Source organism: Lutra lutra, chromosome X (assembly GCF_902655055.1).
Source record: "Lutra lutra chromosome X, mLutLut1.2, whole genome shotgun sequence".
NCBI lineage: Eukaryota > Metazoa > Chordata > Mammalia > Carnivora > Mustelidae > Lutra > Lutra lutra.
In genome coordinates this window covers 63,281,790-63,308,950 of record NC_062296.1, presented here as the reverse complement: position 1 = coordinate 63,308,950, position 27,161 = coordinate 63,281,790, and the positions used below count along the sequence as shown (strand labels likewise).

General features: G+C 38.6%; 1 protein-coding gene across 4 annotated transcripts in view; it reads left to right on the top strand.

The window, feature by feature from the left end:
- Positions 1 to 27,161, top strand: part of USP9X (ubiquitin specific peptidase 9 X-linked) — a 166,666-nt gene that overhangs the window by 127,839 nt on the left and 11,666 nt on the right. For all 4 annotated transcript variants that reach the window (XM_047715204.1, XM_047715206.1, XM_047715203.1 and 1 more), the window contains 12 exons: positions 2,509 to 2,617; positions 2,844 to 2,990; positions 4,012 to 4,158; positions 5,510 to 5,732; positions 8,273 to 8,493; positions 11,208 to 11,398; positions 16,762 to 16,935; positions 19,576 to 19,717; positions 21,091 to 21,844; positions 22,418 to 22,541; positions 23,481 to 23,706; positions 24,465 to 24,594. In XM_047715204.1, the coding sequence (XP_047571160.1) occupies positions 2,509 to 2,617; positions 2,844 to 2,990; positions 4,012 to 4,158; positions 5,510 to 5,732; positions 8,273 to 8,493; positions 11,208 to 11,398; positions 16,762 to 16,935; positions 19,576 to 19,717; positions 21,091 to 21,844; positions 22,418 to 22,541; positions 23,481 to 23,706; positions 24,465 to 24,594 (2,588 nt within the window). The remainder of the gene's footprint in view (positions 1 to 2,508; positions 2,618 to 2,843; positions 2,991 to 4,011; positions 4,159 to 5,509; positions 5,733 to 8,272; positions 8,494 to 11,207; positions 11,399 to 16,761; positions 16,936 to 19,575; positions 19,718 to 21,090; positions 21,845 to 22,417; positions 22,542 to 23,480; positions 23,707 to 24,464; positions 24,595 to 27,161) is intronic.

Here is a 27,161-nt window from a genome sequence, read left to right as displayed (position 1 = left end):
CTGAAAAGTCTCCCAGACCTTTGTTTAGGTGAGGTCTGTTTCCATATCGTATCACTAAACTTACTATAATCACTAACAGTTTGATCAAAATTCCTTTAGGTGACTATGTTTTTTTTCCAGCCCCTCTAGCAACTTTTGCCTTATACTCTACCTATTTATTCAACTCCTTTATGTTACCTGACATTGATGAAGACATTTGAGTTTGCCACCCCGGCGTAGTGCTTTCAGAGAAAAGCTGAGTAGTCTGGTTTGATGTGTGAAAGAGGAGTACAGGATAATACTGTAAAGGAGATTAGTGGGAGTCAGTTTGCAGAAGGCCTTTGATGCTGAGACCTAAGTACTCGATTTAATATGGTATAGGCAGTCTTGGTAAATAATTTAGCGAGTACCTATTATGTATCAGCAGGCACTGTCCCAGCTACTAGGGATATAGCAGTAAACAAAACAGAATGTCAGCCTTCTTGGAATCTACAAACTAAAGGAGATGGGAGTATGAAGGAGCAAACATGTGGGAAAATATATAGTATGTTAGTGATAAATGCTATAGAGAGAAAAGGTGATAAGGAATAGTGGGGAGTCAGTAGAGTTTGGTTTTGACCTTTAAACAAACCTCTGAAAGAGGACGGTAGTAATCCCTGTAGATAATGGAGGAAGCATGTTTTCAGCAGAAGGAACAATAGATGTAAATGTCCTGAGGCATGAACGTGCCTGGTGTCTTAACAGCAAGGAGACGAGTGTGGCTGGAGCAGTGAGTGAGGGATAGGCAGCTGTAGGAGATGAGGTCAGAAAGTTAACAGGCAGCCTGCTTGGATTTTATGGATCATTCTAACAACATGGATTTTTTTTTTTTTTTTTTTACCAGGAGATAGGCATCCCATTGTAGGGTTTTGAGCAGAGGAATGGTGTGCTCTGAGTTACATTTTGAGTTTATTCTGGTGGTTTTGTTGAGAATAAGTTCTAGAGTGTCAGGAAAAACTGACTGTTAATCCAAATAAAAGATGATAGTGGCTGGAAGTATGGTAGTATTAGAAGTGGTAAGAAGTGAGATTTTGAGTATGTCATAAAGATACAGGCCACACGATTTGTTGATGATAGGCATGTGTTTCTTTGAAAGCATTATGGAAATCTACATGTATGAGAGAGATTTCATCAGGAAATCACAAATACTAACTTTTTATAGATTCCTACTTTATTTGAGCTACATACCTGAGTTTTTAAAAAATGAACTAGGACAATGTGAATGACATATAACTATGAAAATCTAACTAAAGTTACAGACTTTCTCCCCAAAAAACTTAGGTACTCCTGACTTCGGTTTACTTGGATTCCATCAGATTTTACCCACCGGCTTCTAAAGTCCTGGTTTATAAGACCATGTACGGGTTTCCAGAAAACTACACAAAATGTAGTCTGTCAAGTCCTTTACACTGAGCTATAAATTTGGTTCTAAGCTGTCAGCTAGCACAAAGACAGAAACATGGTAGTTTCCCATGAAATGTAGTTTGCAATGTCCGTAAGATACACAAGTGCTTAGCAGGTACTTGTTAAGCATCTCCCCCATATGTCAGGCATTGTTCCAGGTGTCAGAAACCCTGGCGTCACCAAGGCCCTGCCCTGAAAGAGTTTACTTTCTAATGGAGTCGTAGATCACTCTTTATGAACAAACAGCATCTGTGCATGTGGTAACGGAACTGATTGTTAGCACCTGTTATACGTGGGTCACTATTCTAGGTTCTTGAGGCACAGCAGTAAATGGGTGATCTTTCTACCCTCTTGGACATTTGCTCTGGTCACATGTATATAGTATTTAATTTTTTTTTTAAAGGATTCATAGTCATCAGGTAAAGTTCTCACTACTGGACCAGAGACAAGTTCTTCCCATGGGTCATCATAGAATATTGTATAATACAGTGGTTTTCGATCTTTAGTGCACATTCAAGTCACCTGAAGGATTCATTAAAACACGGGTTGCTGGGTAGCACCCCCAGTATTTCTAATTCAGCAGGTCCAGAATGGGGCCTGATAATTTGCATTTTTAACAAGTTCCCAAATGATGCTAATGCTGCTGATCTGGGGACCATGCTTTGGGAGCCACCAGAATAATAAAAGGGACATTGCAGCATTATCCTTCCTATAATTGCAATCCTACAGAGTTGTGTGCCCCAAAGCACAATGAGTAAAAATTCTGTGGACGGCCCAAAAGATGTGTAAGGCTTACTGTAAGCCATCTTGTATTCAATAGAGCATTTCCAGCCTGTTCCAAGAAAGGGATGTTACAGGGTATCCCTCAAACTCTTCTAGGACAATTTGAGGTTCCTGCCATACAGCCAATACATGTGTTCCAGGTTGTGGGCTTCAGGGGGCGTTACCTTGTATCCTTGTGTTTTTACTTTTAATTCACCTTTATTCCACCCCATCCCTCCCTCCAAAGACAGGCCATTGTTAGAATCTTTTTCTTTTTTTACTTCGTGCAAATAATATGTTAAATGTGAAACACTTTTATTTCAGAACTGTTCGCCAGGTCGCACAAGAGCAGTTCTTTTTGATGTGCACCAGATGTTGCATGGGACACAGGCCTCTACTTTTCTTCATTACTCTGCTCTTCACCGTGTTGGGGGTGAGACATTTTTTAATATGCTTCTCAGTGTGATTAATTCTTTAAACAAGGCATTCAGGAATTTATGGTTTTAGCTTATATTCAAGTTAGAACAGCCTGTATTTATTAAGTAAATATTCTGAACTTCCCATGTTATTTTACTCTGCTCTAGTTATCTCTAGGTTTTAAAAAAGTGGCTTCTGTGCATGGACATGTGAATTCATATTATTTTACTTTATTGTTTCAGAGCACAGCCAGAGAGAGAGCTAAGCATTCAGGCGACTACTTCACCCTTTTAAGACACCTTCTTAATTATGCTTACAATAGTAATATTAACATACCCAATGCTGAAGTTCTTCTCAATAATGAAATTGATTGGCTTAAGAGAATTAGGGTAAGTTACCTTTAATACTATGTTTATTGTATCGATAGAGTGTTTTTTTAATTGATAGTTTGTAGTTTTGAGCGTTTTGGTTAAGTGAAAAACACCAAAGAGTAATAAAAAGGACCAAAGAATATACTCTGTGATGGTGGGTCTTAGTAACTCATGATTCACGGAATGAATGCAAAACAAAATGCTTTGTTTTACTTGGAGCTTGAAATACTGATTTTTCAGCCTCTTACATTTTAGAATCTTGGGCCTTTTTATAAATTTTCATCTTGTAAAACCTTTGAATTGTTCTCATCAAAAATCAGTGTGTATGGGTCGCCTGGGTGGCTCAGTGGGTTGAGCCTTTGCCTTCGGCTCAGGTCATGATCTCAGGGTCCTAGGACCAAGTTCGGCATCTGGCTCTCTGGTCAGTGAGGAGCCTGCTTCCCCTCCCTCCCCCCACCCCACCCCACCCGCCTCTGCCTGCTTGTGGTCTCTCTCTGTTAAATAAATAAGTAAAATCTTTAACAACAACAACAAAAAACCAGTGTGTACAGACTAGCACTTAAGTCTTGATGTTAACACTGAATACTTTTTACTCAGAATTGTATGAGAATTTATTTCTGAAGAGATATGTAGCTTCTATATCCCTAGAAGTTCTGAAGATAATTTCATCTTGCTTAGAAGGGAGAGCTTTGGCAAGAAAAAAAGAGTCTTAACAATAGAGAACAAACAGATGGTTACCAGAGGGGAGGTGGGGGGGAATAGGTGATGGGGATAGTAAAGAGGGCCCTTGTCATGACGAGCACTGCATGATGTATGGAAGTGGTGAATCACTATATTGTACACCTGGAACTAATACTACACTGTATGTTAACTATACTGGATGATTAATTGATTGATTTTTAAAAATAAAAATAAATTTTAAAGAATGGAAAGGTTTGGGGGAATTACTTAATGTGTTTCTAGTTCTCTCATTGTGACTTCTCTCTCCCTCCTTACCTCCCTTCCATAAATTAGACATTTGTTATTTTTTCTTTGGCAGGATGATGTTAAAAGAACAGGTGAAACAGGTGTTGAAGAGACAATCTTAGAAGGTCACCTTGGGGTAACAAAAGAATTATTGGCCTTTCAAACCCCTGAGAAAAAGTATCATATTGGTTGTGAAAAAGGAGGTGCTAATCTCATTAAAGTAAGTTTTGTCCAAAACTAGATATCCTGACCTCCTCGATGTTTGTTACCAAATCTATCTGGCTGGTTTATAATATCATGTCTTTGGTGTATTATCTTGACCTTTTCTGCCTTTTTAAGAATCTTTATAGAGGGCGCCTGGGTGGCTCAGTGGGTTAAGCCTCTGCCTTCGGCTCAGGTCATGATCCTGGGATCGAGGCCGACATCGGGCTCTCTGCTCAGCGGGGAGCCTGCTTTCTCCTCTCTCTCTCTATGCCTGCCTCTCTGCCTACTTGTGATCTCTCTCTCTCTGTTTCGAATAAATAAATAAAATCTTTAAAAAAAAAAAAAAAAAGAATCTTTATAGAGGGGGCGCCTGGGTGGCTCAGTGGGTTAAGCCTCTGCCTTCGGCTCGGGTCATGATCTCAGGGTCCTGGCATTGAGCCCTGCATCGGGATCTCTGCTAGGCAGGGAGCCTGCTTCCCCCTCTCTCTCTGCCTACTTGTGATCACTCTCTCTCTCTGTCAAATAAATAAAACCTTAAAAAAAAAAAATCTTTATAGAGGTTGCAGTGATTTTTTTAAATACACTTTCTGAATTTTGTATGTAAATAAAACTATGTATTTAATAAAGTAAATACACACTTGAATTTTTTTTTTTAGAAAATCTGAATTTTTCATTTCAGTCTTTTTAAAACAACACATATTTGTGAGATTGCATCATGTTTATCCTATTTCTTTAATGACTTTCTTCACATGTGTGGTAACTCAAAGTATCATTTTAGTACATGTTATTTTTATTTAAAACTAGTTTTGGCACACATATGATTAAAGGAGTAAACATGGGGCACCTGGGGGCCTAGTCAGCTGAGCATCTGCCTTCAGCTCAGCTCATGATCTCAGGGTCCTAGGATCGAGCCAAGCCCCGTATCAGGCTCCCTGCTTAGCCAGGAGCCTGCTTCTTCTTCTCCCTCTGCCCCACCTCCCCACTTGTACTTTCTCTCCTGCTCTGCTCTCTCTCAAATAAATAAAATCTCTTAAGAAAACAAAAGAGTAAATTTATTTAAAATGTTAAGTGCTACAGTCAACTTGCTCTTAATCAGAAAAGCTTGGTATATTTGTTAGTTGTAGTAAATAGTGTTTTGAAGTAGAATCTTTTTATTAGAGAATCCAAGTAAGTTTTCTCAGATGTAATGGTAGCTTTAATTCTGACAAGTAATTTAACGTTATTGCCTTCCAAGAGACACTTCTATCTTTCCTTAAAAAAGATAAATGTATACACACAACTTTGTCATAAACATTATAGAAATAGAACTATATATAACCTATACATATGTAATTGCTAATACATAATCCTTTTTTCAACTTTTGTAGGAATTAATTGATGATTTCATCTTCCCTGCATCCAATGTTTACCTGCAATATATGAGAAATGGAGAGCTGCCCGCTGAACAGGCAATTCCAGTCTGTAGCTCCCCAGCTACCATTAACGCTGGTTTTGAGTTACTTGTAGCGTTAGCTGTTGGCTGCGTGAGGAATCTCAAACAGATAGTAGATTCTTTGACTGAAATGTATTATATTGGCACAGCAATAACTAGTAAGTATACTAAAATGCAGTGTTTTGATGACAGATAATTCTCTAATTTGTTCAAATTCTATTTTCCTAATTTTTTTTTAGGTAAACATCTTCAGCTCATGTTTTTTCAGCAACTAGCTTAACATTTGTAGGAGATAGATACATAATTTCACACCATTACAAGCAAAGAGTTTTGATGCAGAAAAATTTTCAAGTGTTTTTTAAATGTCTTCTGTAGGGGTCTGAGTATTTAGCAAAATAAATTTCTTCCCCATCAAACCTGGAATAAAACCCAAACCACAGTAATAAGTAGTCAAAATAAATGGCAGAGTTCAAATTTAAAACTCAAGTTGCATTCCTTGAAATACCTTTCAGGCCCTTACTTAAAAGCTCTTTAATATTATTTTCATATGAGCCCAAAGAAAATCTGGTTTTAAAAGATGAGAATATGAGAAAATAACATTCTAATGCAGTTTAAGTCCTCAGGTAATGCTCACACAAAAGCCCTTGAGATAGACTTAGACTCCAGATTGTACAGATCTGGAACTGAAGCTCCCAAAGGATGGGGGGACAGTATTAAATGACTGGAAAAGCAGAAATAAGGAATCTAACAAATAATTTAAGAGAAAACCATGTGTATCCTCAAAGCTTAAGGATATAATTGATTACAGTAAACATTTAAAAGCGTGAAATTTTTTGATATGTTGTATTTCAGAAGATAAGGACATTTTTAATAACATTTTAGGAGATTCTGATTAAACTGCTTAAAAGTTTAGACCATTAAAAAAAAAAAGTTTTACCATTAGCTATTTATTCTACCACATCTATATATAATAAGGTGGAGGTTAAAAAGAGTCTTGTTTGTTCAGAGTTCTTTGTTTTGTTTTTTAACAAATCCACACATTTATTCATTTAATTTTCAATAAGCTTAACCACCTTCAAGGGGTATGGTATCACACAGATTCTATGTCCCTCGGCCTTGCAGGAAGCTTGCTTTGAAATTTGGCATGAACCATGCCACTGCTTCCATGGACATGGGTAACCTCTCCCCAGATTCATCCAGTTTTGTTCAGTCTGCCACCAGGAGGCACCGTGTTGTCCTTTGCTTTGTATATGGGAGCACATCTCTTGCCTATATAGAATTGTTTTATCTTGGGCAGTCATCACCTTCAATTTTAAGATGAGTTGTGTGCTCTGGTTTTGGAGGACCCTGCTACTAGCCAGCAAAAAGTGGCCTTGTACCACAGCCCTCTAGATATATTTGCTGTTTCAGAAGTCTTATTCTGAGTATCCCTTTATAGGCTTGAAGATGGCAGAAAACAGGCTGCTTGTTTTTGAGTAGAACATGGTAAAAACTTGAAGTACCTAAGAAGCTACATACTAAAAACGTTTCCTGCCCATTTTAGTCCGTGGCTGCCCTTTGATAGCTGTAACTATTATTGTCAGTTTGTGTCTGTCCTTTGAGCATTACTGTATGGAAAATCCACATGCAAAGGTTTTTTTTTGGTATAGTTTTTGTTTTTAACCACAGATTGACATATGGTATACACAGTGTCTTCACTTTGTTTTCCTCTTAATATATCTGCAGTTGTTCCCTATTGACACGTACATATCTGCCTAATTCCATTTTTTGGCTATATACTTTTTAATTGAGTATACTATAATTTATTTAACCAGTCCCGTAGACAGTGATAATATTTTACACTGTTTCCTGGTTTATACTACCAGGTAGAGGGAGACATACAGTGATTTACAGTTCTAAAAGACTTCTCAAATTCACTATTTCATCAGCTCCTCAAAATAACATTGCAGTTATAGGCAAAGCAGGTGTCACTGTTACTACATTTATTACAAAGGAAACGGAAGCTTACCTGAAGGTGAAAAGAGTCGGTAAACAACAGAACCTGGATATGAACCCAGGTGGTCCTAGGATGCTTTAAAACTGAGCAAGCTATATAATATATCGGTGTATTTATATTAACATTACATGTCAGAATGAATTTGAAGACACTTTAAAAAACCTACAAAAGTCGAAAAAAATTAAAGTTCATAATGACTGAACGGTAAAACTAAAAGTAAAAGGAACACATAGAGGGGCGTCTGGGTGGCTCAGTGGGTTAAGTGTCTGCCTTCAGCTCAGGTCAGAATCCCAGAGTCCCAGGATTGAGTCCTCCATCAGGCTCCCTGCTTCTCACTCCTCATCACCCCCACCCCCCGACTTGTGCTCGCTCGCTTGCTCTCTAATAAAATCTTTAAAGAGTAAAAATTAAAAAAAAAAAAGTGAGCGCATAGAAATTAGCAAGGAGATTGTTTCTGACATTTCCATAGAAGCAGTGCTAGGTAAGACACGGGGTTTCAAATGGTGGGGTAAGAAACCCTATAGTGGTACAAGTTGCTGCATCCCTTCAGTTTGTTGAGGGGGAAACTTGTACTCAATGTACTGCTTCATCTGGCTGGGAAAGTAGTGGAATTGTTGGTAATGTTCACTTACCAGCTTACTAGAGCTAAAAGTGGACAAAATGGTTGTGTTTGTACTACAAGAACCTTTTCCCTTCTCTCAGCTTGTGAAGCACTTACAGAGTGGGAATATCTGCCACCTGTTGGACCCCGCCCACCTAAAGGATTTGTGGGGCTGAAAAATGCTGGTGCTACTTGCTACATGAATTCTGTGATTCAGCAACTCTACATGATTCCCTCCATCAGGAACGGTATTCTTGCAATTGAAGGCACAGGTAGTGATGTAGATGATGATATGTCTGGGGATGAGAAGCAGGACAATGAGGTAAATTTTATTTAGCATTTCTGTTTTCTGTTTGAAATTCTGCTACTAGACACTATCATTCTCTCTTACCGAGTCTTATACTTTTGATGGACTTGTTGATACATATTTGAAAATAAAGCTGGAGTCTCCCAGCGTGGACTGCTATGTCTTGACATAATCTGGTGCTCACTAGCTGCCAGACTTTACACTGCAGTTCATTTTCATGGTGGTACATATGTTTTAAAGCAGCAGTTCACATACTCAGTTTTTTTGTGTTAAGTGTTTAATATAATTTGGAGTTTGCATAATCATAAGGATCTTCATTTTTATAACAATTTATATTTTCACTTTCCTACCTGATATTTTTAAATATATCTCCATTAATTTATGCTAAGTTGTACTCTGTGCCAGTTTCATTATCTGTGCTTGCTTTTAGGTTACTTTTACATTTACCTCAGATCATAGCTCTTCTTGCTTAAGCAACAAACCTCTCTCTACCTCAGATGTCATGCAGTCTTTTGACAAAATTTAGGCTCCTTACTGAGTATGCATTGCACAGTAAAGCTATGGAAAAGTTTGGTTGTAGTGGCGGACCAGATTTGACCTAACTATGGCACAGCTCTTTCAAGAAGAGAATATTTGCAAGACTTAGTCGTGGTCATGTTTATATCCATCCTGTATTTCTTTGTTTTTATTTTATCTTTTCCTGTTCATGGTGTTGGTGAGAACTGCAGAGAGGAGCCAGAATGTGTTCTAATTGTAAATGTCTTTGGTGGTTCTTTCCTCCTTCCCTCTCTTCAGTCACCACAGCGATTTGCTCTGAGGTAGTTTAATACTTACAGGGCTTCTGAAACATACCTGTCCCAGTTCTTCCCCAGATCCACTGAACCACATCATCGCAGGGGGTAGGGTCTGAGCATTGTTTACCTTTTTATAAAAAGCTTCATAGTGGGGATGCTTTGCGCCTATACCCGGTTAAGAATCCCTCTTTAGAGTGGAAATTGAAATTCTAGTCCTATAGCCCATCACATCTCTGGGATGTTGAGGGTAAGCACAAGGAGAGATAGCTAATTGTACTGCAAGTAAACAAGGCAGATCAAATATGATGTAATTTCAAATAAGGTGTCCCATCTTCACTTTCATGGTACCTTCTGCTCTGTGTTGTCTTGGCACACCACTGCACTTGTGGGGTTTTGTTAGTTCTTTGCTTTTGCCTGTGTTCTTGTTTCCATCCCTGGACAAAGTTTCTCATGGACAGGGACTAGATATTCTCTGTTTCTGTATCAGAGGCCCCTGGTACCACAGTTCTCTTTCCATCTTTATGAATGTAACTCTTCTAGGTACCTTATATAAGTGGAATCATCCCATATTTGCCTTTCTGTGACTGGCTTATTCCACTCAACATAATGTCCGCGGTTTAGCCATGTTGTAGCATACGTCCGAATTTTCTTCCTTTTTAAGGCTGAGTAATATTCCACTGTGTGGACAGACCATGTTTTGTTTATTGATCATCAGTGGGCACTTGGGTGGCTGCCACATTTTGGCGATTGTGAATAGTACTCCTATGAAGGTGGGTGTACAAACCTCTCTTCAAGACCTTTCTTTCATTTCTTCTGGGCATATATCCAGAAATGGAATTGCTGGATCATACGGTTTTTAATTTTTAAGGAACTGATCCACAATGATTGCACTGTTTCACATTTTTACCGACAGTGTACAGGGGTTCCAGTTTCCATTTTCATGAGGTCCAGTATGTCTCATTTTTCTTTTGTTAGCTGTGCCTTTGCTGTCCTAGCCAACAAATTACCACCTAATTCAATGTTGTGATATTTTTACCCTATGTTCTCTTCTAAAAATGTCATAATTTTATCTCTTGCTGTCAGGTCTTTGATCAGTATTGAGTTAATTTTTGTATATGGTGTTAGGGAGGAGTCCAACTTTATTCTTTTGCATGAGGATATCTAGTTTTTCCAGCATCATTTTTTGAAGAGTACTACTCTTAATATGCATATTTTATTGACTATTCGCAGACCTGAGCACCTCCTAATCCTCCCCACAGCCACACATCCCCATGAGGAAACACTGAAGCTTAGAAACATGAAGGTTAAGCCTGGGTGGCTCAGTCAGCTCTGAGGTAGTTTAATGCTTACAGGGCTTCTGAAACCTTAAAAAGGTTAAGCATCTGCCTTTGGCTCAGATCACGATCCCAAGGTCCTGGATCTAGTCCCGCTTCAGGCTCCCTGCTCATCCGGGAGTCTGCTGCTCCCCCTGCTTGTGCTTGTGCGTGCTCTCTCTCTAGCTCACTCTCTCTCTGATTGAAATAAATAAGTAAATCTTAAAAAAAAAAAAAAGAAAGAAAGAAAGAAAGAAAAGAAGAAAGAAAAAGAAAAAGAAAAAGTAGCTGACCTGCTCAAGGTTAGCCAGCTTCTCAGTGGCAGCACCTGCCCTGGGGTCCAGTTCAGTCTGTGTTAAATACCTCAACTCTACTATGTTGCCTTAATTACCTACCTTTCTAGTATACAGGCAGGGTTATTCCTTTATGACAACTCTTCTGTGAAATGGTGGGGATAAACACATATTATAAATTAAAATTTATAAATTGGAAGTTAAGTGCTTTGGAAATAAGAAATAGAAGTACAAATGATAAATCATTTGTTCAGTAACTGGCGTTTGTCTCAAAATACTTTCTTGTACTTTAAAGTTGGATTAACTTACTAATACTTTTTCATATCTAGAGCAATGTTGATCCCAGAGATGATGTATTTGGATATCCTCAACAATTTGAAGACAAACCAGCATTAAGTAAAACAGAAGATAGGAAGGAGTATAATATCGGTGTCCTAAGACACCTTCAAGTCATCTTTGGTCATTTAGCTGCTTCTCGTCTACAGTACTATGTGCCCAGAGGATTTTGGAAACAGTTCAGGTAATTTGGGAATAGATGGTAATAGGGATACTGCTTAAACCTTTACAAACATCTCTGTACACTAATATTAAACTTCATCTTTATGTTTAATATTTAAACAGTAGTACAGTTGACCCTGAAGAACATGGGTTTGAATTGCTTGAGTCCACTTATACACGGAATTTCTTTTTCCCCTGATGAATACAGTAAAGTACTTTAAATGGATTTTTCCCCCCTGTGGTTTCTTAATAACATTTCCTTTTCCCCAGCTTACTTTATTGTGAGGATATAGAATATAATACATAACACATACAAAATATGTGTTAATTGCTTGTTTATTTTATAGGTAAAACCTGCAGCCAACAGTAGGTTCCTAGTTAAGTTTTGGAGCGTCAGGAGTTATAGGCAGGTTTTCTACCGCATGGGGGTCAGCACCCCACATTATTCAGGAGTCTGCTGTAATAATCAAACTTTACTTCTTAGTGTTTTACTCTCATTGTCTTCAGAGTCAGAGGTAGAAAGTGTCGTAATTTGGAGAGGCAGCATTCTTTAGTTTCTTAAGATGTTAATAATTTTTTGTTTTGGGGGCACCTCAGTGGCTCAGTCAGTTAAACATCTGCCTTCACCTCAGGTCACAATCCCGGGGTCCTGGGATCCAGCCCTGCATTGGGCTCCCTGCTCCGAGGGGAGTCTACTTCTCCCCCTGCTTGTGCTCTCTCACTGCCTGTCAAATAAATTTTAAAAAACTTTTAAAAAATAATATTTATTTTGAAAATTTCTCAAATCGAGAGAAGTAGGGAGAACCATATATATTCATCCCCCAGCCTCAGCAGTTGTTGACTCATGCCCAGTCTTGTTTAATCTACATTCCCATCTACTTTCCAGTTGTTTTGAATCAAATCTCACACATTGTCATCTATAAATATTGTAGTGTGTATCTTTGGTGCCTTTTTTTTTTTTTTTTTAAACCTAACCATGGTACTGTTATAGTGTCTTTTAAAAATCCTTAATATCCTTATTAGTGTTCATATTTACTCAGTTTTCTCACAGTTGATTTTTACTACGTATTTTTTTGAAATTGGGATCCAAATGAAGTCCATATACCTCAAATGTTGCTATGACTCTCCTTGTAGTCTCATCATTTTTCTTGATGGGGCCTACCACTAAAACAACATCCTTGGGACGCCTGGGTGGCTCAGTTGGTTAAGCCGCATCCTTCAGCTCAGGTCATGATCCCAGGGTCCTGGGATCGAGTCCCGCATAGGGCTCCTTGCTCAGTGGGGAGCCTGCTTCTCTCTCTGCCTCTGCCTGCCGCTCTGCCTACTTGTGTTCTCCCGCGCTCGCTCACGTGCGCGCGCTCTCTCTCTCTCTGACAAATAAATAAATAAAATCTTAAAAAAAAAAATCCTTGCTGTTTTTTGGGGAAAAGTAGGTAGTTTACAATGTAAAGTTTCCAACCATCTGGATTTTATTGATAGAATCCCTGTGGTATTTTTGTATTTTCTGTTTTCCTCAGTCTGCTGTATTTCCTATAAATAAGGAGTAAGATCTAGAGACTTGATGAGATTGAGGTGTTTTTCTTTTTTCTTTTTTTGAAATGATAGGCAAAGCTACTTTATAGACAGTAATGTTTACATCAGTGGGGAGAAGTATGTAATGTCTGTATCCCATGGATCACAGCCATTGATCATCACTGGCTAGAGTATTTCATCAGGATTACAGAATGGTGGTAGTCTCATTTTTTTTTCCCTTAAATCATTCTTGCATTTACTAGCCAGAATAGATTTTACGTACAACTTTGCTATCCTAATATATAATTTTCTAGGAATGATGGGATAAATAACCTTTTTTTTTTTTTAAATTAAAATTCTCAATTATATCTTGATCTTGGGTTTTCTTTTTTTTTTTTTTTCCAGATTTATTTATTTGACAGAGAGGGACACAGCAAGAGGGAACACAAGCAGGGGGAGTGGGAGAGGGAGAAGCAGGCTTCCCGCTGAGCAGGGAGCTCGATGCAGGGCTCGATCTCAGGACCCCAGGATCATGACCTGAGCCGAAGGCAGATGCTTAATGACGGAGCCACCCAGGCGCCCCTCTTTTACTTTTTTAAATCATTTCCTGTTACGTGTCATGCACTAAATACCACAGTACAACCACTTAACTCTTTTTACTGTGTATGAAAAAGGCTCTAATCCTTCATAGCTGTGGGTTTTTAAATAAAACTCCGGGGAATTTCAAGGCCTCATCCTGTCAGCTGAGAGTTGGGGAAGCAGAGGGTCACCTGACACTGCCACCCGGGGCTACCTTCCCTGCTTCTGTCAGAGCAGCTTTCCTTTTCCCTACAAGGATACTATTTAGATTGCTTTTGAAACCACTGGTTTTTTTTTTTTTTTTTTTTAAAGATTTTTATTTATTTATTTGACAGACAGAGATTACAAGTAGGCAGAGGAGATAGGCAGAGAGAGAGGAGGAAGCAGGCTCCCCATTGAGCAGAGAGCCCGACGTGGGGCTCGATCCCAGGACCCTGGGACCATGACCTGAGCTGAAGGCAGAGGCTTTAATCCACTGAGCCACCCAGGTGCCCCTTGAAACCACTGTTTTATAGTATAATGGCATTCCTGTGACTCACCATATAAATTCCTCTGATTCCCCTAACTAGGCCCCTGCTTACTCCATACTACTGGCTTGCATACACCACCCTCCTTCCCAGCTCTGCTTTTACTCTTGCTATCCCATCACCTGACACACCCCTCACTCTCTTCTCTGTTGCAGTTCTTTCTTTCCCCAGTTTCTCACATCTCTGCCATAAGGCTTTTATAACATTTCTGTTCTTCCTCTTCCAAATTACTCTCATACTTTTTGTGTTTCTAGCTTAAAATTTGTCATTCAGTTATAGTTTTCTCTCTTACGATACAATTGGATTTTTTATTTCAAAATGACTTCCTGTGCTACTAGAACTTCTAGTTTATCTAGACTAGCACTTCTGGATGAATCTCACTTTAAACACACAATATACTCCTGATACGTGTGGGTTAGTTGACCACATTCCCTACCACATGCCCAATTTTTTATTTTGAAAAATTTGAAACCAGCGGAAAAGGTGACAAATTAGTACAGTGTGATCACCTTTTATGTTATACTCATAAAGTTTCAACAGTTAACATTTTGCCAGTCTTGCTTATATGTATACAATTGGCCCTTCAACAGTGTGGGGGTTAAGGGCATTGATTCCCCTCACAGTTGAAAATCCATGTATAACTTTTGGTGCCCTCGAAACTGAGGAGCCTGCTACTCTTGACTGGAAGCCTTACCGATAACATAATAGTTAACATTTTGTATGTTATATGTATTATATGCATATATTATATGTAAGAATATGTTCTTAAAATCCAGTAAACTGGAGAAAAGAAAATGTTAAAAATCTTAAGAAGGGCACCTGGGTGGCTCAGTCGTTAAGCGTTTGCCTTCACCTCAGGTCATGATCCCAGCGTCCTGGGATCAGGCCCATCTTGGGCTCCCTGCTCAGTTGGAAGTCTGCTTCTCCCTCTCCCAGTCTCCCTGCTTGTGTTCCCTCTCTTGCTGTCTTTCTCTCTCTGTCTTTCTCTGTCAAATAAATAAAGATCTTGGGAAAAAAAATCATAAGAGAAAATACATTTACGGTACTGTACTGTATGGCGGGAATATCCATGTGTAAGTGGATCCACATAGTTCAAACCTGTGTTTAAGTGTCAACTGTACTTGGGTTTTGATTCTTCTAAACCAGTTTATTGTAAGTTGTAAACATGGTATTTTACCCCCACGCACCTACATGTGCTTCAGTATGTATCCTCTAAGAATAAAGACACTTTCTGCTTACATATAATACCATTATCACACTCAGTGAAATTTAATGGTGATTTAATAATGCCTAATATGGGCGCACCTGGCTGCCTCAGTCAGTAGAGCATGCCACTCTTGATTGCAGGGTCCTGAGTTTGAGCCCCCACATTGGGTGTAGAGATTACTTAAAAAAGAAAAGGAGTGGAAAATAAATTGCCTACCTTTGAATATTTTTTTTAAATAATGATGTCTAATACTCATCAGTGTATATTCTGATTTCCCAAAAATACTCTTTGTGACTTTTTTTTTTCCAATCCCAGACTGGTATCCTGAAAGGAATCAAAATAATTTGGTTGTTACCTCTTTAGTTTTCTTTAAAATAATCTCCCTAACTTGTCATGACTTATATGACACTGAAATTTTTTAAGAGTCTAGATTGGTTGTCTTGAAGAATGTCTCTCATTTTGATTTGTGTGGTTATTTCCTCATGATAAGATTCAGGTTAAATGTTTTTGGCAAGAAAGCCCACAGTAGGTGGTGTTACGTGCTTTTCATTGCATTGCGTTGGGAAAATACACTGTATCAGTTTGTCTGATACTGATGATATTAACTTGGTGTCCTACAGATCTGTTCATCTTTTCTCTTTCGTAATTAATGGTTGACTCCATGTTTGAAAGTATGGGGAATCAACCATAATATGAAAATTAATAGAATGGATTGGTGTCATTTCCAGTAATGAACCAAGTTGGTTTTAACAAACAAGGACATGTGTTTTATTTTAAACTCACTATATCAAGTTAAGTTTAAAATATAATAAGAGGAGCACCTGGATGGCTCAGTCCGTTAAGTGTCTGACTCTTGATCTCAGCTCAGGTCTTGATCCCAAGGTCATGAGTTGAAGCCCCACATTGGTCCCCCCGCTGTTTATGGAGCGTACTTAAAAAAGTTAAAAGATATTACATGATTGGAATGAGATTATTTCCTACATAGAAAAAGTGTTAAAAAAATTGATGTATGTCACTGTAAATACAAAATTAGATGTCATTGATAGTTTCCAGGAGTGCCTAGGATTTTAGTAGTCAGTCCTCATTTTTGTGGTATACACAATTGAAAGTTTATTTTCTAGAGATCTAACTTAAGTCCTCCGATTACTCAAAAGAGATCAACTCTAAAACAAGTCATAGCTTTTTCCTTTCACTTGAAAAAAGCGATTTAATTAAGAGTAAATAATTCATTGCACTGTATTTGTAACCTGAAATTTAAGCAACACGAAACAAAAAGTGATTATAACATTTACGTAAGAGTAAGATCCACTGTATAAAGCAGCCGCAGGTGCTGGAGCCATAGTAACCATCAACCACACCAGCAGTTTCATAGTGACTCATGGCATGGAGCTCCACTTGCACTATGAGCCTCACTGTGTCTCTCACCGCGCTCTACACATAAAGAGCATTTTTGCTTTTTTCCTACTAAAAAAAACAACAACTCAGTTTATATATTGTCATTAGTGGTTGTATTGCTTTATTTCCTGAGAAAATACTGTATTTTTTCCATTCATTTCTTAGGCTTTGGGGTGAGCCTGTTAATCTGCGTGAACAGCATGATGCTTTAGAATTTTTTAATTCACTGGTGGATAGTTTAGATGAAGCTTTGAAAGCCTTGGGACATCCAGCTATGCTAAGTAAAGTCTTAGGAGGTTCCTTTGCTGATCAGAAGATTTGCCAGGGCTGCCCACATAGGTAAGTGCTGATTATATATTTAAAGTGGTACTGTTTATTTACTAAAAAAATATATATATATATGTATTAGTAGTTATGTACTGAAGTGGAGTATGCCACCAATTTAACTATATACCTGAGACTGGATGAATTTATACACTGTGTACCTTACTGTTGTGGGTTTGGGTTTTGTGTGTGGTGGTGGTGGTGATGGTTAGTAGTGTTTTCATGGAGGTTTTTGTTTTCTGGTTTGGGGGGGTTTGATTTGGTCACATAACCTTTGGCTCCTTCTCTTTTATGTATGATTATTACTGGGGAAATGAAATGGCATTTTGCATATATAGCTTATAGGTGTTACTCATAAATTTGCCCTTTATCCTAGAGCTAAAGTAATTAAAATATTAAAAATACATTAAGCTTAGAAGATGATAGACATGGAGTACAATTTCCTTATGAGAGAAAAATACTAATTTTTAAAATAGCATTAATTTTCATTATCCTTAAAATGTGTTTTCAACACAAAACATAGCAAGAGTTGACTGAACAAATTGTTTTTTACTTAAAAGAGAAATTGTTTAATTAAGAACTCTTAATTGAAAATAGTTAAGTGATTATTAAATTTCACTACTAGTAGATACATGTTTATGCCTAGTACATGGAAGTTTTTCTTTGGAACTTCTCTTGCATGTTACTGATGACTGTTGGTTTGAAATCACTTTTCGCCAAAATATCACAGTACGATGCTATTTTCTATAAGCCCAAATGGTATTACATAGTCATGAGGTATGTGGCTGGTGGGAGTGCTTCATTTTTGATCAAAGGGAAATGATTGACAGAGAGGTAATGCTATATAAATGAGAAATTACCGTGAGGTTAAACCATTCATTCAGAACAAGACCATGAAATTATTCACGTAGCCTGTACAGTAACTTTTGGTTGTTTTAAAAGACCTTTTGCATCAGGTGGACAACTAAACTGTCATTTTAACCTTTTGATTTTAATTACTGATAAAATAAGCCAACTTTTGGTCATTTATTCTAATCAGTCCTTCTTGGTTTGTTTTAGACAATTTTCACAGTCATTTGGAAATTACTGCTTTTCTTTGCTAATAAGTGACAATGTCTGGAAAGCATGATTGTAATTAAGATCCCAGAAGTTCAAACACTTTCTCCACAACTAAACGAGGCCTGTTCACATTACATGCCAGAAGGTTACATAAAGAGTCCCGAGTCTGTCTGTTCTACAGGATTATTTGCTAGATCAGGAGTTCACAAACAATGCACCACAGGTCAAATCCAGCCACACGTTTTTTTTTTGTTTTTTTTTTTCTTTTTAAGATTTTATTTATTTACTTGGCAGAGAGAGAGAGATCACAAGTAGGCAGAGAGGCAGGCAGAGAGAGAGAGAGGAGGAAGCAGGCTTCGCGCTGAGCAGAGAGCCTGATGCGGGGCTCGATCCCAGGACCCTGGGATCATGACCTGAGCCGAAGGCAAAGGCTTAACCCACTGAGCCACCCAGGCACCCCTGGTTTTTATTTTTAAAAAAGTGTTACTGAAACACACTCTGGCTGCTTTCCCTGTAACAGCAGAGTCATAGAGACGTCATGGCCCACAAAAAAGCTTGCAATAGGTACTATCTGGCTTTTTATAGAAAAAATTTTGCTGGCTTGCTCTTATCTTCGAATGTCCTTTTTTTTCTTTTTTTCTTTTTCTTTTCTTTTCTTTTTTTTTTTTTTTTTAAGCAAAGTCATAAATTCTGACTTCTTTTTTCTCTTTTATGGGTTGTTCCCAGATCATAGTAGCAATAGTCTTAATACCTACTTCATATTCCATTCATGCCCTTACAAATACCTTTGTATACCTTTTTTTCCCCATAACTAAACTGAAAAGCCCCAAATATGAGGAACTTGTCTTCAGCATTGACTATCCCAGAGTACTTTCACACATGGAAGGCCCTCAGAATGTATCTGTTGAATGAATAAATTTGATGGTTGAGAGTGTATTCCCCACATCCCATGTTCTGAGTTTATGCATGTGTCTCATCAGAAATCTGAAATTTCCCTTGGTAGAAAATTGCCACAAGGTGGGATTCTGGCTCCTACTCAAATTGGTTATCTCCTGTTGACTGGTTGTTCAAACCTGTGCTATACTGAGGTTTCCATTACAGAAAAGAATGACCATTTAAAAAAGCAGCCTATTAATAGTTTAAAATACCGTTTTCAGAAGTTGATGAATTCATGCTTTGGCCTTGGCATGAATTAGCCTAACTAGATGACAATGGAAGCAGCATAGTAGATGGTGAAGAGCTTAAGCCATGAAGCAAGACAGACCTGGCTTCAAAATGTGGTTTTGCCTAGTAATCTTGACCAAATTAACCTTTCCAAGTCCCAGTTCCCTCATTTTGAAGTGGAGGTGGTGTTAGTTCTCTAGCAGGTTTGTCATGAAGACAGAGAAACTGGTGTATATATGGGCATAAACAACCTAATGTAGTGCCCAGCACTAGGTAAGTGGCCAAATAAATGTGTCAGAATTTATTGGTGACCTTCTGTTTCTTACACGTTTCATGTCATATTATAAATATTGCAGATACAGCTTTCATTAAGTCTATAAAAATGTTGAGAAAACTAAGAAATCCTTTTTGATGATTTCTTAATATCTTTAGATACGAGTGTGAAGAATCTTTTACGACTTTGAATGTAGACATTAGAAATCACCAAAATCTTCTTGATTCTTTGGAACAATATGTCAAAGGAGATTTATTAGAAGGTGCAAATGCATATCATTGTGAAAAATGCAATAAAAAGGTATGAATTATCCAGGTTTTTTAAGTAACTATAGTTACATTTAATGGGTTTGAAAGTTCATTGCTTTTGTTTATGTATTTATCTATTTTTATTCCCTACCCTGCGTTGTTACAGTGGTAGCAGAAGGTAATTAAGGTAACCTGGTACAAAGGTTTTTCAGGGCAAGAAGATTGAGAGAAAGTAGTGACAGCAGGGCTAGGGAAACCAGTAAATAAGAGCAAACATCTTAGAAGTCATAATAGTTCACTATCACTTTCTGTTGTCTGAGCTCCACAGTCACTTGCCATTCATGCCCAACCAAACTGCTGTTGAACCCCAAAGCTGTAGCGCTGACAAGAAAACGTTTTCTCCTGTCACATGCAGTTCCTTGTAAGGACCAAGAAGTTTACTGAAACCTGCATTACTGGATTTGGTGCCATAAGATTTCTTCTACCACCGTGTTTTTAAACTAATGGGATCAGGGTGTTTTGTTTTGTTTTGTTTTTTGTTTTTGGAGATTTTATTTATTTATTTGACAGAGATTACAAGTAGGCAGAGAGGCAGGCAGAGAGAGAGGAAGGGAACCAGGCTCCCTGCTGAGCAGAGAGCCTGATGCAGGGCTTGATCCCAGGACTGTGGGATCATGACCTGAGCCGAAGGCAGAGGCTTTAACCCACTGAGCCACCCAGGCACCCCAGGATCAGGTTTTTAGGCCCACTTGATTAAGTTTTATCTTTGGGCACTTAACAGCTCTTAGGGAGAGACCGTCTACACAGACAATACATAACGTCTGTCTTCCTGGGCTCCCAAATTCTCTCACCTCCAAGTCACCTGTATCGTTTTGACATTCACACACCACCTGAAGAGGTATTAAAGTCTAGAGGCGGAGGTGTGAGCTGTAAAGCTGGACTGCCCGCCCCCCCCCCCCCCCCCCCCCCCCCCGCCACCAGCTCTGAGACTTGAGGCAAGTGACTCAGTCTCTTTGCTGCTCCTGCTCCTCCTCATTACTACTCAGGCAGTACTTAGCATATTACTTGGCACCTAATGGCCCAATAAATATTAGCTGCTATTGTATTTCTTCAGCTTGCTCCAAACAGAGCATACCTTCATTAGCCTAGCAGTAAATGTCCAACAAGTAACAGTGGTAAGATAGCAATGACGATATAGAATCCAGGCAGTGAGTAATGTCAGTGTCACTAATATTCGCAATTTGTAACAAATTTTTTGAAATGCCCACTGTGACAGAATTACCTTGATTATATTCATTGCGGTGTGTTTGTTTACACTTATGATCTCCAGTTAGTCTTCATGAGAATTTAATAATATGGGTTTATAGTTTGTTTTGTGCAGTGGATTATAGAAGAACATCTAGTAACTTGCTCTGTTTATTTTAGGTTGATACCGTAAAGCGCTTGCTAATTAAAAAATTACCTCCCGTTCTTGCTATCCAACTGAAAAGATTCGATTATGACTGGGAAAGAGAATGTGCAATCAAATTCAATGATTATTTTGAATTTCCTCGAGAGCTGGACATGGAACCTTACACAGTCGCAGGTGTTGCAAAGCTGGAAGGAGATAATGTAAACCCAGAGAGTCAGTTGATACAGCAGAATGAGCAGTCTGAAAGTGAGACGGCAGGAAGCACAAAATACAGACTCGTGGGCGTGCTGGTACACAGTGGCCAAGCAAGTGGTGGACATTATTATTCTTACATCATTCAAAGGAATGGTGGAGATGGTGAGAGAAATCGCTGGTATAAATTTGATGATGGAGATGTAACAGAGTGTAAAATGGATGACGACGAAGAAATGAAAAACCAGTGTTTTGGCGGAGAGTATATGGGAGAGGTATTTGATCACATGATGAAGCGCATGTCCTACAGGCGCCAGAAAAGGTGGTGGAATGCTTACATACTTTTTTATGAACGATTGGATACTATAGACCAGGGTGATGAGTTGATAAGATACATATCTGAGCTTGCTATCACCACAAGACCCCATCAGATTATTATGCCATCAGCCATCGAGAGAAGTGTACGGAAGCAGAATGTGCAATTCATGCATAACCGAATGCAGTACAGTCTAGAATATTTTCAGTTCATGAAAAAACTGCTTACGTGTAACGGTGTTTACTTAAATCCTCCACCAGGTAAGTATCAAGAATTTAGCTTCTTAGTAAAAGCGTAACTCTTAGTTTACTTGCGAGATTTCTTAGAAACATCAACATATTTGCATTTTTACTTTGGGCTTTTTTTTTTTTTTTTTTTTTTTTTAAGGATTTTATTTACTTGACAGAGATCACAAGTAGGCAGAGAGGGGAGGGGGGAGAAGTGGGTTTTCCGCTGAGCAGAGAACCTGATGCGGGGCTCAATCCAGACCATGATGTGAGCTGGGGGCAGAGGCTTTAACCCACTGAGCCACCCAATCGCCCCTACTTTGGGCTGTTTCAAAGCCATATTTCATGTAACTGTTAACGTTGAGCAATATATATTGTCTTGCTGTTTGGAAACAGAGGAGCTTTTGTTTATTACAACAATTTGTTTCTGACTCAAGCATTAGTTTGAAACATGCTTTACTGAACTAAGAATTATTTCATAAGTAGCTGGTTGGGGGGTAGTTAGCAAAGTTAGGACTTCTAGAAATCAGTGGAAATGTAGACTTGTTTGAAAATGGAGCTTAGATGTAGAAATTTTTTTTTTAATGTATCTGCCTTTTTTTATAGGGCAAGATCACCTGTTGCCTGAAGCAGAAGAAATCACTATGATTAGTATTCAGCTTGCTGCTAGGTTCCTTTTTACCACAGGATTTCACACCAAGAAAATCGTCCGTGGCTCTGCCAGTGATTGGTACATTACTTTGGGTTTTCATTCCTAGTATCCTAGCATTTAGTTTGATTCCTTAATATATTGCTTTATTTTTTTCCAACTCAACGACCATCTTATTTCAGATCTGGAAAGCAGAATACAAAAACTTTTTTTTTTTTTTAGGATTTTATTTATTTATGTGAGAGAGAGAGCATGAGAAGAGAAAAGTCAGCAGGAGAAGCAGACTCCCTGCCGAGCAGGGAGCCTTATGTGGTACTTGATCCTGGGACTCCAGGATCATGACCTGAGCTGAAGGTGGTCACTTAACCAATTGAGCCACCCAGGCATCCCCAAAAACTCTTGATAGTAATAGTGAGAGAGATCATATTAAAATAATTAACTTAGGCTAAACATGACCTTTCATTGTTCTGAAGCTGGCTTCTGTTTCTCTTACCTTGTATCCTATCTTTGATGTCCCAGTACAAAAGATTATAGGATAATACTTAAAAAGTCTGAGCTACTTAATCCAGAAATTAGTAGTTTTAACTTCCCTAGATTAAATTTTGCCATAGATTTTAAAATGTGACAAATAAAATGAGTGTCCTAAGTTTCAGATTGTGAGAGTATAGAGACCATTATAATACCTTGATTGAACAATTTTTATGTACTCATCCAGTGGTTAGATGTTCAAGGAAGGTTAGGGGAGGGACTGTCTTGTCATTGAATCTAGAAAGAGTTCGGTAATGAGTTTGTAGAGGACTAGACAAGCTTTCATCTCTGTGTTGTCAGTCTTTGAGAAGAGCCCCAAGTTGTAGTCCTCTGTCCTTTTAATGTTGGTACTAGAAGCAACCATTGCTGGTTCTTTCCCTCCAGAAGTAAAAGAGGGTCTTTGATTTTTATTTGGTTCATAGAGACTCATATTTGTATTACATACAAAACACAGTAAATTGACATTGAAAAATTTTTTTTGTTTTGTCTTAGGTATGATGCACTGTGTATTCTCCTTCGTCACAGCAAGAATGTCCGTTTTTGGTTTGCTCACAATGTCCTTTTTAATGTTTCAAATCGCTTTTCTGAATACCTTCTGGAGTGCCCCAGTGCAGAAGTAAGGGGTGCATTTGCAAAACTTATAGTTTTTATTGCACATTTTTCCTTGCAAGATGGGCCATGTCCTTCACCTTTTGCATCTCCCGGACCTTCTAGTCAGGTAATTGCCTGGTTTTCTTTTTAGTGATTAAATGCTTACAAATCTCTTCCCTGGAAGTTGAAGTCACAAATACATGTACATCTGTTTGATATGTTTACCGAACAAATGTGTGTGCACACACACCCACACCATCTGTTATCTAGGAGTTCGGTAAAAGTACTTCGCAGCAATGAATAGCAATTATTAGCTCTTTAACAACCACAGAATTTTCTGTGTTCATTCAGTTACAAGCAGTGGCTTAATTGTACACATGATCATATAGATTATTTGTAAAGTTTTTTTTTTTTTTTTTTTTTTTTAAGATTTTTTTATTTATTTGTCAGAGAGAGAGTGAGAGAGAGCGAGCACAGGCAGACAGAATGGCAGGCAGAGGCAGAGGGAGAAGCAGGCTCCCCGCCAAGCAAGGAGCCCGATGTGGGACTCGATCCCAGGATGCTGGGATCATGACCTGAGCCGAAGGCAGCTGCTTAACCAACTGAGCCACCCAGGCGTCCCTGTAAAGTTTTTTTTTTTAATGGACTTCCATTTATTAAGAATTAAAACATCATGATGAAGTCTCTAAATGAAATCTACCTTGGATCTTCATTCCCTTTTCTAAAAAGCAACCCTTTTTAATTGTTCATTGTGTGATTAGTCCTTCTAAAAATTTCTGCCTTATATTTATCGTGGGTGGGTGTGGGTGTGTGTCGCCTTTTTTATGTATTATACTGTACCTATATCTTGTCACTGGAAAATAGCCAATGTTTTATCCTTTACAGGCATATGACAACTTAAGCCTAAGCGATCACCTACTAAGGGCAGTTCTCAATCTCTTGAGAAGGGAAGTTTCAGAGCATGGGCGTCATTTGCAGCAGTATTTCAATCTGTTTGTAATGTATGCCAATTTAGGTAAGAATTTAAATCGCTATAATTCTGTTTTAATGTATTAAGTGGCAAAGTCTTCTAAGTCAAATGATGAAACATTTTTTACTGCACTTTTCACCTTGTACTTTATTTATGCGTATCTCTGCAGTACATAGAGGCCAGAATCTGTCTCTTCTAGAAGAGAGGAAGTAGGGGAAAGGGCAGAGGGAGAGACAGAACCCATGAGATCACAACCTGAGCCACAATCAAAGAGTTGGGCATTTAACAGACTGAGCCTCCCAGTCACCCCCAGAATCTGTGTCTTAATCATGTTTTTTTTATCTCCTAAAACAGTAGTGCCAAATCTGTCTGGATTTGAAAATACTGACTCTTAGGCCCCATCCCACACCAACTGAATCAGAATTCTCAGAGCTAGCACAAGGAATCCACATTTTCAAAAAGTCCCTGGGTGGTTGTGATACTCACCCAAGTTTGAGTTAAGGACTTGGTCTGAACTAAGTTTTTATTGAAGTCAACTAAATTAAAATTACAGATAATATACATATTCAGTTACCCTATTATTTGTTATTACCTCTGTTTAACATGTTCCTTCTCTAACCTTTCTAACATCATCTGATCAGTGATCCCAGAATACTTAACTTAAAAATACGTTGTCTTCTACTTCTGTTGTTTTGTATTGTGTTCACATTTTTGTGTTGCTACCCAATGAGATTGCAGAGATCAGCGTTTTTTGCAGTGACACTCAATAAATGTTGAATGAAAAGATGATATTATCAAAAATCCTTCCATTGTCATTTGGTGTCTGTTCATTGGCTTTGTATGGGGTGGTAAATTTCCTATGATAACAATTATTAAATTTCTTTTTCTGTTTTTTTTTTTTTCTTTATGTATTATTTAAGTAATCTCTGTGTCCAATGTAAGACTACGAACCCATAACCCTGAGATAAGGTCCCATGCTCTTCCAACTGAGCCAACCAAGCACCCCTCAAATTATAAAAATTTCTTACTAATCAGGTATCAGTGCACTGTTCCCAAAAGATTAATTTATTGAGGCATTCCATTTAAAATCTTAAGTGCTAATGAGTATTTGGCCAGATTTGAATAACTTCTTTAAAAGTTTAAAAGAGGGGCACCTTGGGCACCTGGGTGGCTCAGTCGTTAAGCATCTGCCTTTGGCTCAGGTCATTATCCCCAGCAACCTGGGATCGAGCCACATACCAGGCTCCCTGCTCTACGGGGAGCCTGCTTCTCCCTCTCCAGCTCCCCTGTGCTTGTGTTCCTTCTCTCGCTGTCTCTGTTATAAATAAATTTTTTTTTTAAGATTTTATTCATTTGACAGACAGAGAGAGGGAACAGAAGGAGGGGGAGTGGGAGAGGGAGAAGCAGGCCCTCTGCCAAGCAGGGAGCCAGATGAGGGGTTCGATTCCAGGACCCTGGGATCACGACCTGAGCCGAAGGCAGACACCCAATGACTGAGGCACCCAGGTGTCCCCAGAGCCATATACTTTAGTATGAAATTCTTAATACCACATATGCTTTGGGGTTCAGGATTGTGTGGGTTTAAGAAAGGTAAGGCAGTATATATACCATGTGTTGTGCAACATCCCTACAACAGAGTCCAAGACAGCACCTTATAATCATACACATTAATATTTCTACAGTAAAGCATGAGTAGTCACCCTGAGAGGTGATAAACGAAGACTATAAATAGCCTCTTAACAGTTCAGGCCAGCTTTTCCCACCAAACACGTTTTGATACCAACTTTATGAAAGAATTCCTGTTTATATTTATGATAAGAGCTTTTTGAATCTCAGGATTTCAGATAAGGGATTGTGGGCCTATATTTATTATACTTCTTGGAATATGACACTCAAAAGGACAGTCTGTTGTCTAATGAGGTAGAGAAGCAAATAAAAAGATAACTGCCATAAAGTATGTTAATGGCTATAATAGGGGAAAATACAAAGTGGTACATGGTAGTATGTAGTAGGGATACCAGACCAGAATTGGGGCATACAGGGGACTTAATGGGGAAGTTGATGTGGGAATTGGTTGTTTGGGGTTTCTATCCAGAGTGAACAGCAGATGCAAAGACTTGGGGTAAACTCAGTGTGTGGAGGAAGTGAAAGTTACTCAGACTAGAAATGATCTCTGATCATGCTATCTGGCAAGCCTCATGAGGGATTCTAGACTTTATCCTAAGGTCAGTGATGAGCCACTGTAGAGTTTTTAATAGACATACCTCTAGAAAGATCGCTCGGACTACAATGTAGAATGGGTTGCAGGGAAAAAAGACTAGATATTATTAAAATGATTTATAGCAGAAGACCATTGTGGCCAGTACTGGGGAACTGGCAATGAGGGGGATACAAGTGGACAGATTCTGATGCTTTTTATTAGAGGTAAAGGCAGTAGGATTTAGTGATTGGGTATTAAGAGGAGGGAAACCCAGAAGAGATGTGAAGTGATGCCCAGTAGATAGTAGATAGCGGTGCCATGTACTGAGAGAGGAGAACACAGGAGGAAGAACATGGATAGGGGAGTAAAGTGATGAGTCAAGTTTGGACAAACTGAGTTTTGAGCCTGTCGG